This window comes from Vigna umbellata, chromosome 9 (assembly GCF_029865625.1).
Source record: "Vigna umbellata cultivar VRB3 chromosome 9, Vumbellata_1.0, whole genome shotgun sequence".
Classification (NCBI taxonomy): domain Eukaryota; kingdom Viridiplantae; phylum Streptophyta; class Magnoliopsida; order Fabales; family Fabaceae; genus Vigna; species Vigna umbellata.
Genome location: NC_142173.1, coordinates 22,437,659 through 22,451,687, shown reverse-complemented (window position 1 = coordinate 22,451,687; position 14,029 = coordinate 22,437,659). Strand labels below are relative to the sequence as shown.

Below are 14,029 nucleotides of genomic sequence, written 5' to 3'. Positions count from 1 at the left end.
AACACATAAATAAATAGGTAATAAAATTGTAATCCCCATTATTTTCATTTGTTAAAAAAATCTTAATATTTAAGAGATTTCGACGATTCTATTTGTGATTATAACTAGATGGAGCACTTAATTTACTAATATAAATATTTTATTACTCATTTATATCAATAACATAAGTACTATTTAAAAAATAATGAAATCGAACATATTTATATCTTTCTTTTATATCCTTTCACTTAAAATCTTTAGAATCTCAAATTTTATTTCAAAAGCTTTGCAGATATAATTAATTAATTTTTAATGTACCAGAAATATGCTGAAAACTTATCAATAAAAATATAGAATTTTAAGAAAGATAATCATAACTCTTCAATGATTAGTAAATGCTATACGGTAAATGCTATAAATAAATATTGGACGTTAAAGACATAGAATAAAACTGCAAAATAATTAATTTGTAATAAATGCCAATAAATGTATTTCTTAGGTTTGCCAGAAGAAACGTAAACTAACAAAAGAATAAACGTAAACTTTCAAAAACGAGTTTAATGAATAAACGCATAAGGCTTCTTACTATATATTAATTAAAAACCATTGCTCACATAACTTTTACATTTTAATTAATTTATTATTTTTATGCTAATATATTTGAATATTGTTTTGTATATGGAATCAAGAATAATGGTCAAACACTTCTTTACACTTTTCTCCCAATACACTTAGGGTATTTTGAGTATACTTAATCCCATTCTTCTATGTTCTTAATGTCAAAGACATTCTGACGCTTAAATCAGTAATCTAATCAATCGAAATCACAACCGCGAGACATACAAGTATATATTTTTTGCCTCGTCTTTATATGTCTCAGTTCAAGAACCGCTGTCTATGAACGAAAATAATCGTTGTTGTTTTTCCTGACTCCACTAGTGATAATAAATACCACAATCACAAATTGATTTTAATAATATATTAATTAGAAAGGTTTCACATTTTAATTAATTTATTACATTAATATATTTGACTATAGTTTTTAAAAGGTTTCACATTTTAATTAATTTATTATGTTAATATATTTGACTATAGTTTTTAAAAGGTTTCACATTTTAATTAAGTTATTACATTAATATATTTTAATTACTTTTAAGTTATTTTTATAACATTTTTAATCACCTTAGTATATATATATATATGTGTGTGTATGTATAGTCAAGTCATTTTCTTAGAGAATAGAGTTGAAGAAAAGATGATGAATATATTGTTCTTTATCTTTTGTTTGGTGATCAGTCATATTAATCATAATGTTGATGGTATTCAAGATATATTGAAGGAAGATGTGCAGGAAGATGTGCAGGAAGATGTGAAGTTTGAGATAAAACAAAATCTTACAATTAATTCTTCCGTCAAGACTATTCATGTATTTCATAATATTTGAATTCTTTTATTATATATTTTGTTTTTTTCATTGAACATGATATCATATTACATGAACTACTAATATTATTTTTATTTTTTTATTTTGAATTTTGTAGACAAAGTTAGGAAACGTTATTGATTGTTATGACATCTACAAACAACCAGCTTTTGACCATCCGTTATTAAAGAATCACAAATTGCAGGTATATAATAATTATTTTTTTTTATAGTATAGAATCTGTTCAACTTTATAATATTTCAATGTTTTTGGTTTTAACTTTCTATATTTGTTTCTTTATTTACAGCAAAAACCCAACTTTGAAATTGAAAAGACAGCTGCGAATAGTTCACAAATTGAATTCATGTTTGAATTTGACGAGGAGAATTGTCCAGAAGGAACTGTCCCAATTCTTAGAACAGAAGAAATTGTTTTATTAAATGATCATATGTTGAGTAAAGAAATTCCTGGTCTTCATGTAAGATATCTTATATAATGTTATAACTCAAAATTATATGATATTTAAATTTTTAAGTTTATTAATTATTTAACATATTTGATTTTGTAGCTTGCAGAAGTATCTCTCAAACCACGTTTGGGTCCATATTATAAAGTTGCTGGAACAATGAGCATTTATGATCCACAAGTTAATAAGGGTCAAGTTTCAATGGCTCATATTTGGGTTGAGAAAGGAACCGCCGCAACCATGAACAAAATATCTGCAGGATGGCATGTGAGTTACAATTGCATTTTTTATTTTCCTACCATATATCAAGCCATTTAATTTATATTTTAAATTTGAACAAAAATGTTAATAACTTTTAAATCTTTTTCAAGTAATCAATCAATTGGTAGTTTTCATTCTAACTCCTATGTCAACTTTCTCATTCTTCTTTTAACAGTGATTTGAGTTAGAAAAAAAAAAGATTAATGGTCAAAATCAAGATGAAAAAAATGAGAATATAATGATTAGGGGATAAAATACTTCTTTTTATTAATAAAAATTAATTAACTCTGTCCTTTTTTTATCTATTATTTATTTCTTATTAGAGGCAAATAAAAAATATAATTAATTATTTATTTATTATAACCAAGAAAACATATGATATTTGTTGGTTTTTAGAAAATAGTTTTAAATAAAAAGAGAAAACGAACATAAAAAGTTTCTAATTATTCTTTTACTTTGATATCAGGTGCTTCCACAATTATATAACGATAATCGAAGCCATTTTTATTCTACATGGACGGTAAGAAGAGATATCATGAGATCTTGTTTTTCCTTAATTTATTGAAACTAAAGACGGAAGAGAATATAGTTTAGGATATAATGTTCTCTTTCCTCCTTATTGTATTAGCTTTTCTAATTTTTGGATACTACAGACAGATAATTACAAACATACAGGATGCTACAACCTTCAATGTCGAGGTTTCGTTCAGACTGACAGAACTGTTTTCCTTGGTGCACCTTTTGGCCGTATATCGGTATACGATGTAATAAGTTATGTGATCTACATTTCTATTACACAGGTAAATAAAGATTAAATATTTTTTATTTCTAAATTATTATAAAAATATATGTTTTCTTTTTATATTAAATTATAAAATATGTAGTTTTCATAGTTTATAAGAGTGTTTGTAAACTATTTTTTCCAACAATCGATCAAGTATATTTCATGTGATAAAAAAGTTTTATAATGAAATAAAATATAATCTTGGTATGTTATTTCTTGGAAGGATTATTCTTTCCTTAACTTTTATAAAAATAAAGATACTAAATATTTTATAATTTAATTTAAAAGTTAAATACAATTTTTTACGATAAATTAAGAATTAAAATATATTTAGTCTGATAAATTGTTATGTTATTAAATTTAACATGTGTTTTCAGGATCCAGAGACAAAAAATTGGTGGTTAACTTTGGGAAATAAAAGCGTTGGTTATTTTCCAGCAGCATTGTTCAGCGACTTGAGTTCAGCAAGCATAGTAGGGTGGGGTGGAAGAGCAGGAGGTAAAGTTGGTAGTCCTAGTCCTCCCATGGGATCTGGACATTTTCCTGATGGGAAGAGTCTCCATGCATGCTATTTTAGATCAGTAGAGATTCAAGATTCATCAAGAGACATTTATGGACCTAAATCTTCTCAAATCGTAACCTTCAATGACAACAATAAATGTTATGGTGTTACTTACTATGGAGATCAAGGAAATAATCTTGGATGTGTTCTCCAGTTTGGAGGACCTGGGGGTGATTGTGGTATTTAATCTTTATAATTATGTTTTCTATCAACTTTAAGAATAACCATCTTTATTTAGTACAATTTATTACTATGTTCTTCTCTCTTTTCTCTTCTTAATTTTTCTTTAAATCAAGTTCAACAAATGATTTATATATAATACTTAAATTTTGAAGTTAACAAGAAAATGGTTTACCTTTTTATTGTGAAAAACAACATAAATACCTAGTTTTGTATATATAAATAAATATATAACTATTAAAAGAATAAGTAAAATCATTACAAAAAAACAATATTATCAATAGTTAAAATTTATCGATAATGCATAAAATTTGCCAATAAATTAAAATTATAGATAATAAAATTCGTTATAAAAATCATTATTAGTGTTTTGGTAGAAATTTATAGGATCGAGAGACTAACATTTTCTGACGTGTCTTCTTTGCTTTCTGACTTTTGGTCCTGACCTTGTATTTATAGGTGATCTCATGGACCTTAAAATGACATAAGCCCAATAAAATATAAATAGAATAAAATATTAACAAACTTACCAAAAAATCTGACTAATATCTTTAATCAGATATTCTTGATTATTCTTTGATCATTTTAATTTGTGATGGCCATTGACCCAGTAAAAACTAAAACGTTGGTTCAAATATCATTTGAAGCAGCTGATTAACGTTGTGGGCCCAATTACAGTCAATGTTCTTGAAAATCATTTGACCAGATTGACCAATGATTGATAAACCGATCGGTCATATTTGATAACCGTCAATATATCATACAATACAATTAGTAATTTTTATTAACGGATTTTTTTTAGTCATCGATAGGTGAAATATGCGTTACTAAGTCCTCGTGATGATAATTCTAATTTTAGGTTGTTTTCAACTTAAGTTCCAAACCCTATATTGTACTCACATTCCCAACATATTAAGAAAAAGAGCCGGTAAATATAATCTTATCTTTTATGAGTAAAATCTCATCATTGTTTATAAACAATTTAGTTCTTCTTTAACAAACTCTTACACAAAATATTGAAAAACACATAAATAAATAGGTAATAAAATTGTAATCCCCATTATTTTCATTTGTTAAAAAAATCTTAATATTTAAGAGATTTCGACGATTCTATTTGTGATTATAACTAGATGGAGCACTTAATTTACTAATATAAATATTTTATTACTCATTTATATCAATAACATAAGTACTATTTAAAAAATAATGAAATCGAACATATTTATATCTTTCTTTTATATCCTTTCACTTAAAATCTTTAGAATCTCAAATTTTATTTCAAAAGCTTTGCAGATATAATTAATTAATTTTTAATGTACCAGAAATATGCTGAAAACTTATCAATAAAAATATAGAATTTTAAGAAAGATAATCATAACTCTTCAATGATTAGTAAATGCTATACGGTAAATGCTATAAATAAATATTGGACGTTAAAGACATAGAATAAAACTGTAAAATAATTACTTTGTAATAAATGCCAATATATGTATTTCTTAGGTTTGGCAGAAGAAATGTAAACTAACAAAAGAATAAACGTAAACTTTCAAAACCGAGTTTAATGAATAAACGCAGAAGGTTTCTTACTATACATTAATTAAAAACCATTGCTCACATAACTTTTACATTTTAATTAATTTATTATTTTTATGCTAATATATTTGAATATTGTTTTGTATATGGAATCAAAAATAATGGTCAAACACTTCTTTACACTTTTCTCCTAATGCACTTAGATTATTGAGTATACTTAATCCAAGTCTTCTACGTTTTTAATGTCTATACTCGAAACTGTACGGGTAGGTACTTGTCAAAGACATTCTGATACTTAAATCAGTATCTAATCGATTGGGGATCACAATAAAATCTTAAATTCGCAATAAATGCAATCACCTACCTCCTAATCTCAGACTTGTATTTATAGGTTTTAGGATGGGCTTATGATTAGTAGAGCTGTAATCACGGCCCAATATATAATAAGCGAGACTTGCTAGTAAACTTTATTAGAGGTTGTGCTTAAGGTTACATGGGAGTTGGGGCTGCTTAGGCGCCTTATTCTATGGTCAGTCGGTCTCCCACTTACCTGTACGGGTGTACGATACATAGGTCCCCCAAGCCCTAGCATTGGGGTTTGTTACAAAGGCCCTTCAGGGTACTAGACCATGCTCGTGGGTGTTCGCTTTTCGCTCGGATAGATGTTCTACCTCTCGAATTGATGTTGAATCCTGGTTGTGGATGGGCACTGGCGGGAGAACGTGTACCTTGCCTCGTGGTTTGCACCTCGAAGAAGTGGCAGAGGCACTTGATCTACCATTGATCATGGTTAAATCCAGCGATGGATGAGTACTGGTAGTTACGTAGGATTCTCTTATATATAAGAGTGAACTTTGGCTATCATTTTCACCAATTCCTCTCATTTCCTTTACCTACCGCTCGGTTCATTCTTAATTTTAGGTAATAAAATGTCTATCGTTCAACTATCTTCATTTGAGGAGTCGTTAGGAAAGGGCAATAGAGGGTTTATTGGCAATGACTCGCGATCCTCGTCTTTGAGCTTTATGTCTTCTTCTATCTTTAAGACAACCGAGCAGGATAGCAGCTCGGCTGACGGCTCGACCGATGTATATAGTGATATGTTCTTTTCTGGCATAGCGATTGATCTTCATTATGGAAGGGTGGAGATTGATGGGCAAAATGAAGGGAATGAGTTTCAGCAAACCTTGCCAGTGATCTCGAATTATGACTAGACGTCTCGTGAATTAGGTGACTATGTCACTTGCTTTAGCTTGAAGTAAGACCTGGAGGAATGGGCCGAATGAGTCTGCATCATGCGGAACATGGAGGACATTGCTTTAATTAAGATCACAGTTTGTAAGGGGAATAAGCGGGTATATCATGGTAAAGGGAATAAAGTTGAAGATTTTTTCTTCGTGTACACCTATCTCTTCACTCAAATATTCGTTCGAGTTCCCTTTACCATTTTTTAGGCGGCTGTGTTGAGGGAGTTAAATGTGGCTCCCACCCAATTACATCCGAACGGTTAGGTGTGTATGCAAGTGTTTACGGTTATATGCTCCACTTTGGACTTAACTCTCACCCCCGCCATCTTCCTCCATTACTTTTGTTTGTGTTCGATCGTCAAGCGAGGTTGGTTATCTCTTATCTCAATGGAGAAGAAGTGTTGTTTAAATTGTTTGAGATTTTTCAAAGGGTTTAAGACCAAATACTTCAAAGTCGCAATAAAGGAGACTAGGCGCTTAGAGTTTTTTTTTTATGATGTTAGGTGTTCAAAATTTCGTCTTTGTTGGACGAAGTGTCCCCGGAAGATGACCTCTTGGTCCCGAACCTCTACGACAATGGTCGAGATTGAAGCGATCGGGATCATCAATAGCCTACCACACCGCCTTCCCACCCACCATCTTATTGAGTGCCTCGACCATGAGGACTTTAGTGCTGAGGCGTTTGATATGATGTCTTTGTTTTTTATTAATTTTATTAGGTGATTAATCTTAAGTTGGCTAGGTTTTTGGTTTTCTTTCAGGCATCATAATCGCCCCTCCACCGAAGAAGAAGAGCCTCTTCGAAGAAGTGGCTGCCACCGCCAAGTTTAAGAAAACCATTGAGGCTCCAAAGTCTCGGGACCCCCTCTCGGCATCTTCCAGCTAGGCAGTCCACGTTCCTAGCAAGCCTAATCGCCCTTATCCTCTACAAACCGTTCCCTTTGGTGGGTGCTAAAATGTTTCTAGTGTGGGGTCGAGAATCACTGTCAAACACTCCTTTACACTTTTCTCCTGATCCACTTAGGTTATCTTGAGTATACTTAATCTAATTCTTCTATGTCCTCAATGTCTACGCTACAAACAGTGTGGACAGGTACCTGTCAAAGGCACTCTGATGCTCAAGTCAGTAATTTAATCGATCGAAGGTTACAATAAAATCTTAAATTCACAATAAATGCAATCACCTACCTCCAACCTTAGACTTGTATTTATAGGTTTAAGGATGAGCTTATGATTAGCAGAACTGTAATCACGATCCAATACCTAATAAGTTAAACTTACCAGTAAACTTGATCAAAGATTGTGCTTAAGGTTGCATAAGTGTTGGGGCCGCTTGGCCACCTTATTCTATGGTCGGGACTAGTGCAAAAAAGGTTTTTTATACCTCTTAAAAAGGCTTTTTATACCTATTTTTGAGTAGGTATAGAAGTAGAGGATATAGAAAGTTTTCGATTTTTATACCTACTCTAGAACCGATGTAGAAAGTTTTACTTTTATACCTATTCTGTTTATAATAGGTATAAAAGTCTAATATTTACACCAGGTGCTAGAATAGGTATAAAAATCTCACTTTTATACCTGCTAGTACTATAACCGGTGTGAAAAAACAAGACTTTTTATATCTGATATAGATTTAACCAGTGTAAAAAGTGACGTTTTTTTTAAAATATTTTATTTGTATGTACTACTATCCATATTCAGACCTGCATAAAATTCAATCCCAGAATACAGTTTAAATAATCAATAACGATTAAAATAATCAATATTATATCAATTAATAACACATCAAAATGTAATATTTACCTAACAAAGTTTCTAAATATATTTACCTAACATAGTTACTTAATATAATTACATATAAAATAGTTCCTAAATTCAAAATGTAATATTGAAACATCTAATCATTTACAAATGGTTAAAAAAAATGCAGTCCACTGCTCCCAAACATCCTTTATGACATGTTGCTCCATTGGAAATGTGTCATCAAATATCTACACAATGAATACTTTGAGTCAAGTTATAATATTAATGGCTTAATATCTTAATTATAATATTAATGGCTTAATAATAAGTTACCAATTTGTTTTTTCTAAACCTGAAGGTGCATTCAAATAATCATGTTAGGAACCTATTTACTACTCTTTGTATGGTACAAAAATCAGGTCGGTCAAATTCAGGGACATAAATTTATAATCATGTGATTTTAATAGAAAATAATTGTCAAAATATGATATCACATTCAACAGGACATAATATGGCCTTCACTAGGATAAGTAATATTAATTCACATAAAAAAAACAAATTAAACAGAATTACTCACAGTGAGTGGCCACCCTCTCAAAGTCAAATTTTGCTACCTTGATTTGATCCTGTCACCAGAAAATATCTTGTTTAATCTTTTTATGTGCATGAATAGTACAAAAGAATCATAAAGAAATTAACACTAAATGTGGAACTTATTTACCCCAGAAAAAAAAAGTATTTTAGGTAGTTAAAAGTACTAATTATAATAGCGAATGAATATTTGTACATAGTTAGTTCTAAGAGGATCCAATCAGCACCTATAAATGAGTGATAGAACAGTTTCTTACTTGTGGCTCACATATATAATAGAGCAAGACAGAGAATATAACCCGGCATGATCCTTTAATGTTCTGTTCATTTGTTGTTGTGCAGTGCGCTTCACCTCATCAATTGTCATCTAGGAACAATGATATAAGCTAATTAGAACATCCTTTCAACAAGATTAAACAGAACTTTCTAGCAAGTCAGAAATAAATTCCATTTTTTAGCATTAGAAAATATGTCAGCAGAAATAAAATGAAAATATGAACATAGACAGTACAATGAGAGCTTGAAATATAGGGAAGCTGGTAAAACTAAACTCCATATGGTTTTACTGATCCTATTTTCAACCCAGCTTACTACCATTCAAGATAAGAAAGTTTTCTCAAGTTTAGAAGAAAATAATTTATAGTCTCATTACATACATATGATACATATATACATTAATTGGATAAATTTGGAAACAAGCACTGCCTATTCTAGGAAACAAATGCCTGACATTGTGGGATTGATATGCTATTAATAAAATCAAGATATAGCCAACATACAGAATTAAAAACAATAGAAATCAAATCTGAAACTTCTCAAAATATCTCGCCAAGTTTGGACTTCGGATTTTTCAACTTTTCCCTTGTACATTTTCATTCCAATTCCTCCCTCTCTCCCCACCAGACATTTTTGAGTAACAAATTAGTAAATCCAAATGTTCCATTTTCAGATAGTTTCTACGGGTTATGTCTAAAGGCTTTGGTAAAAATGAAACAAAAGTTCTGGAACCCAAACTATCTTTGTAGCATTTACATCTAATTTCTGTAACTGCAGATTAGCAATGAATTTATTATGGACAAAAGAATAAAATTTCAACACATGTTAGGAGGTATTTGTAAGAGCTTCCACAAATATTATGTGGGCCTCTACCCTTATAAGCACCTTTTAACAGTCAAATTTGAGATAATCTCTAATGTGATAAGAGCTACCTAAGTGCTTAATAAAGTTGTTCACTCAAACTCCTCAGACATTGAAGAATTCTGCCGAAAATTCACAACATATGAGCATGTCACTTAATAATAATCCAGCCATCCAGTGAGTAAGCCAACAGACCATACAAATACAATCATATAGCATAAGCCTCCTTATGCAGTGTTATAACAGCTAATTATTTAGGTGCATACCTCAGGAAATAATGTCTGACGCCCACAATCAGATCTACAAATCATCCGCAAGTTTAATTTAGAACTTAAACTGTGTAAGAATATTTAAGATTCAATTCAAATAAGGCAATTGGCACCGTGAAAGTATAGAGAGTTCCCAGACAATCCATAGGAACTCTTCTGACTGTGGATTCGATGAAAGCAGACTGTCAGTGACATTGGCCTAGAGCAAGCACAAAAATCATCTCAATTAGATACAAACCTGAAACAAAGTTAAAACTCCAGAGAAAAAAACAACAGAAAGAGTAGTAACAAAGCAAACAGTGGGCGTGAAATTATAATTTTGTTCCACAACTAACCATTTTTAAATGCATCTCAATTATCATTCCTATCTCCAGTGGACTACAAAAGAAACCCTTTGAAATCAAAATGGAAGCATATTGAAGAGGAATACAATTTTCCTTATTGCCTCGGTGACCACCCCTAAGAGCAAGTATTAGTGTACTCGAAAGTTCAGCATCCTGCAAAAGGAATATCAAGCCTAAAACGGTAGAGAGTTAATCAAATTACTCGACATCTCACTTACAACTGTCTAATAATCGATGAAACTGATGTGAGTGTTATTTGTAACCAACCTGCATGACTAAAAAGGAAAGACAGGATCACAGCCTCAACTGATGATGTGACATCCATGAAGAGTTACAAGACATGGCCACTCAAATCCTTGAAGAAATATAGTATTACTAAAAGTGAGTTCTACACAATTGACATACCAGTTTCTCAGCACCAGGTAGAGTTCCTCTTCTGGCAAGACTAACTGCTAGCTCCAAATTGTTTAACTGTTACAATAACAATATGTAATTTGTAAAATTACCACTTAATACTCCAATTTACAACAAAAAAAATAACAAGGTCAGAAACATACTTGACCACTGACAAAATTCACAATGTTTTGTTCATTAACAGTAACCAATAAGACCTGGCCTCTCCTGTTGATGGCATAAAAGCCTCCCACAGATGTAGCCTCTGAGGTCAAAAATATAGGATCAGGACTGATTCTGTTCCTGTATACAGCTGTAGCTGTCTCCAAATCATACACAAATAGTAGCCCAAGTTTCGTAATCACATAAATCAAATTGTATTTGTGAGATATCTGCCAAAAAAAAAGTAGGGATCAAATATCTACACTGTTTATAAAATGAACAAGTACTAGCAACTTCTGTACCTGCATGGAAACTGGAAAATCATCAGTAAATCAGGGGGAAGAAAAGATCTGCTTGTTTCTTCGTAAATGATACCCTGTCATGTGCTCATGTCCAACTTTTTATTAGTATAATGGGAACAGAAAGTTAACATGAACCATAAAATTTAAAAATCTTCACAAGCATAAATAAAGAGACAATTACTTGTTCCGTTAATTCGCTTAGAAATCTCTGTAATTATATATTAATTTCATTGATAAAAAAATAAAAGTAATTAATTATAGTAAGAACATTGAGCGAATGTAATTATACATAGTTAACTTATATAACTTTTTTTAGTATAATTTTAAGAATTATCTTATTTATGTGTAAATATATTATCTATTTGAATTTCAATTTATTTTTTCCTTATAGGAAAAAGGTCTAAAATTGCTCTCCACTTTTTCTTCATCATACTTAACGAAAGACTTGGGATAAAATCGGCACAAAGAAAATACAAAATGAAGAACCCTTTTGGATTAAACTCCTTATTATCTCTGCACCATTTCATTCATATAAGGACAAAATAAGTAATTGTAGCTCTACTTGCTTTTTATATAACAACTTTTGGATAATAGTGTTTGATAACTTGCACATATTTTATATATAAAACCTGATTAACTAAGATGAGAAACTAAGAATATAATGAACTAAAGTTAAAGTTTAAATTTGAATAAGGTATAATGCTTGAAATAGAAGTTCTCACGTCTTTCCAATAAATGGTCTCATACTTGGTTCTCCTTGACCATTGTGAAGAGCTAATGCACTTTTGTGAGTTGCACTCGAAAAAATATTCAATTATATTAGTCCAGACCACCAAACAGTTCGCGATAGCAGGGACAATATTTAAGATTACTGCTTTCATGGTTTAAGTTGTGGATCCATGGTAGCTAAAAAATTATAGGCAAACGCAACTACATATATGGTCAATTTTTTTAAAGCATTAAAACAGAAATTCAATGAATGATACAAAAGTACATTGGTTTTAAAGTTGCCTAAATTTGATTATGGTATAATTAAATCGCAAATTCTGGCATACAAAATTGTACCATGATACAGATAATGCTTAGATTGCTTTCTTTCAAGCATTCACATGTAATCTTGAGGCATCTTGCCCTGCACAAGAACCCAACCTTTCATGCAAAGATTTATAACGAAATTCTAAATGACAGAAGGCAGATGGCCACTTGTTCAAAGAACTCAATTTAACTTTTATTTTCATCTACTAAGCTGGTGGTGATGTTTCACAAAAACCTACAACTACCATGGCCAATGGCTACTTTCTAAACACATTCAAACAAACAAAAGAGCCTAGAAACAATTTTTATAAAAACTAACTACAATCTAAGAGCCACTTGTTCAAGCTAAAATCAGCAACAACATGTTTTTAATCAGTTGTGATGTGATTTAACCAGTATCATTTTATTGTATGATAATACTAACATAAATAAAAATAAAATATTTTAATGCTCCCCTACCTCATTTTCCAGCAAAGAAAACTCTACTCTTGGTGCTCTAAATCCCAAGCCTCCTCCCTTGATTGCTCTCACTTTCTTAGAGGTTCAGAAAATTTCTATAGCACACTCTTACATGCTTTCCTCCCTTCTATGTTGTTTTTATGTTTTTCTTAGAAAGGAAACGCACACCAACCGCATTGGTTTTCTTACGTTTCTCTTTCTCTCCTCTGTTTTATTCTGGTTTCCTCATAATTTCTTTAAGTTTCATTAAGTAATCATAGATTCTGGTTGGAGAATTGTGGCGGTCGGTTTGAACAAATGTTGGCAATTATAAGAAACATTGAAATCAAAATGATGATGGCAACAAAGCCAAACGATGGTTATAAACACCCTAGTGGATCAATAATCTTTATTCAATGTAAAAGTGAGTTATGAGGTGAGCTTTGGTACCTGAGTTTCAATGAAAGACCCTTCCAAAACACATTTCATCCTCTTAATCACGCACCTTCTTCGTTCTTGTGTTGTCGCAGAACCCTAATCGCCCAAATATAGCAAAAGAGAGGATCTAGCCCTTCTAGGAAGTCGCGGGTCCAAGAGCACGAGGGTTTTGATGAGTGATTTGGCGATTTAGAAGCAAAGGAGAAGAAGTGTAGCATGAAAGTGAAGACACGCACAGAGGAAGTGAAGCAGTGATTTGGCTAACTGGAAAGGGCCGTAGTGTTGCAAACGAATTAGAAATGCAACGTGAGAGTGAAGACGCGCGCAAGGGCCGCAGTGTTGCAGACGAATTAGAAATGCAACATGAGAGTGAAAACGCGCGTAGAGGAAGTGAAGCGTGAAAATGAAAAATATTTCGTACTGGTTGTAGATGTAGTTGATATAAAAAAATGAACTTTTATACCTATTTTCAATCTAACCAGTTTAGAATTATTTATCATTTATTACGATGTTGCTATTATATTAATTTTTATACTTATTTTCAGTATAACCGGTGTGAAAAGATTTATCTTATTTATAATATTATCATTTCATTATTTTCTATACCTTATAAATTTCAACAAATATAAACAATAGCTATAAAAAGCCTATTTTACACTAGTAGGCGGTCTCCCACTTGTCTCTACAGGTGTATGGTACAAATATCTTTTTAAAATATATTTTACCAATGCAGTATTATATG

At 31.2% G+C, this 14,029-nt stretch overlaps 2 protein-coding genes across 4 annotated transcripts; one reads left to right on the top strand and one right to left on the bottom strand.

Moving 5' to 3' along the window:
* Positions 1-1,207: 1,207 nt before the first annotated feature.
* Positions 1,208-3,722, top strand: LOC148192939 (protein neprosin-like). The gene is made up of 7 exons (XM_088099788.1): positions 1,208-1,405; positions 1,521-1,607; positions 1,710-1,880; positions 1,971-2,135; positions 2,596-2,649; positions 2,783-2,929; positions 3,291-3,722. Exons 1-7 carry the CDS (start codon positions 1,235-1,237, stop codon positions 3,660-3,662), a joined length of 1,167 nt encoding a protein of 388 aa, XP_087955914.1. The 5' UTR covers positions 1,208-1,234; the 3' UTR covers positions 3,663-3,722.
* A 4,439-nt stretch (positions 3,723-8,161) lies between these two features.
* LOC148192938 (protein virilizer homolog) lies at positions 8,162-13,700 on the bottom strand. Of its 3 annotated transcripts, XM_088098003.1 has the most exons (12): positions 13,524-13,700; positions 13,300-13,423; positions 12,442-12,508; positions 11,377-11,450; positions 11,077-11,304; positions 10,925-10,990; positions 10,511-10,672; positions 10,289-10,374; positions 10,173-10,206; positions 9,038-9,136; positions 8,756-8,804; positions 8,162-8,426 (listed from the first exon to the last, which is right to left on the bottom strand). In XM_088098003.1, exons 4-12 carry the CDS (start codon positions 11,380-11,382, stop codon positions 8,419-8,421), a joined length of 738 nt encoding a protein of 245 aa, XP_087954129.1. In that variant the 5' UTR covers positions 11,383-11,450; positions 12,442-12,508; positions 13,300-13,423; positions 13,524-13,700; the 3' UTR covers positions 8,162-8,418. The 3 variants fall into 3 exon arrangements, with proteins under 3 accessions (XP_087954129.1, XP_087954128.1, XP_087954130.1); XM_088098002.1 differs by lacking the exon at positions 12,442-12,508; XM_088098004.1 differs by lacking the exons at positions 12,442-12,508; positions 13,524-13,700 and having other exon boundaries at positions 9,027-9,136; positions 13,300-13,429.
* Between the last annotated feature and the right edge of the window lie 329 nt (positions 13,701-14,029).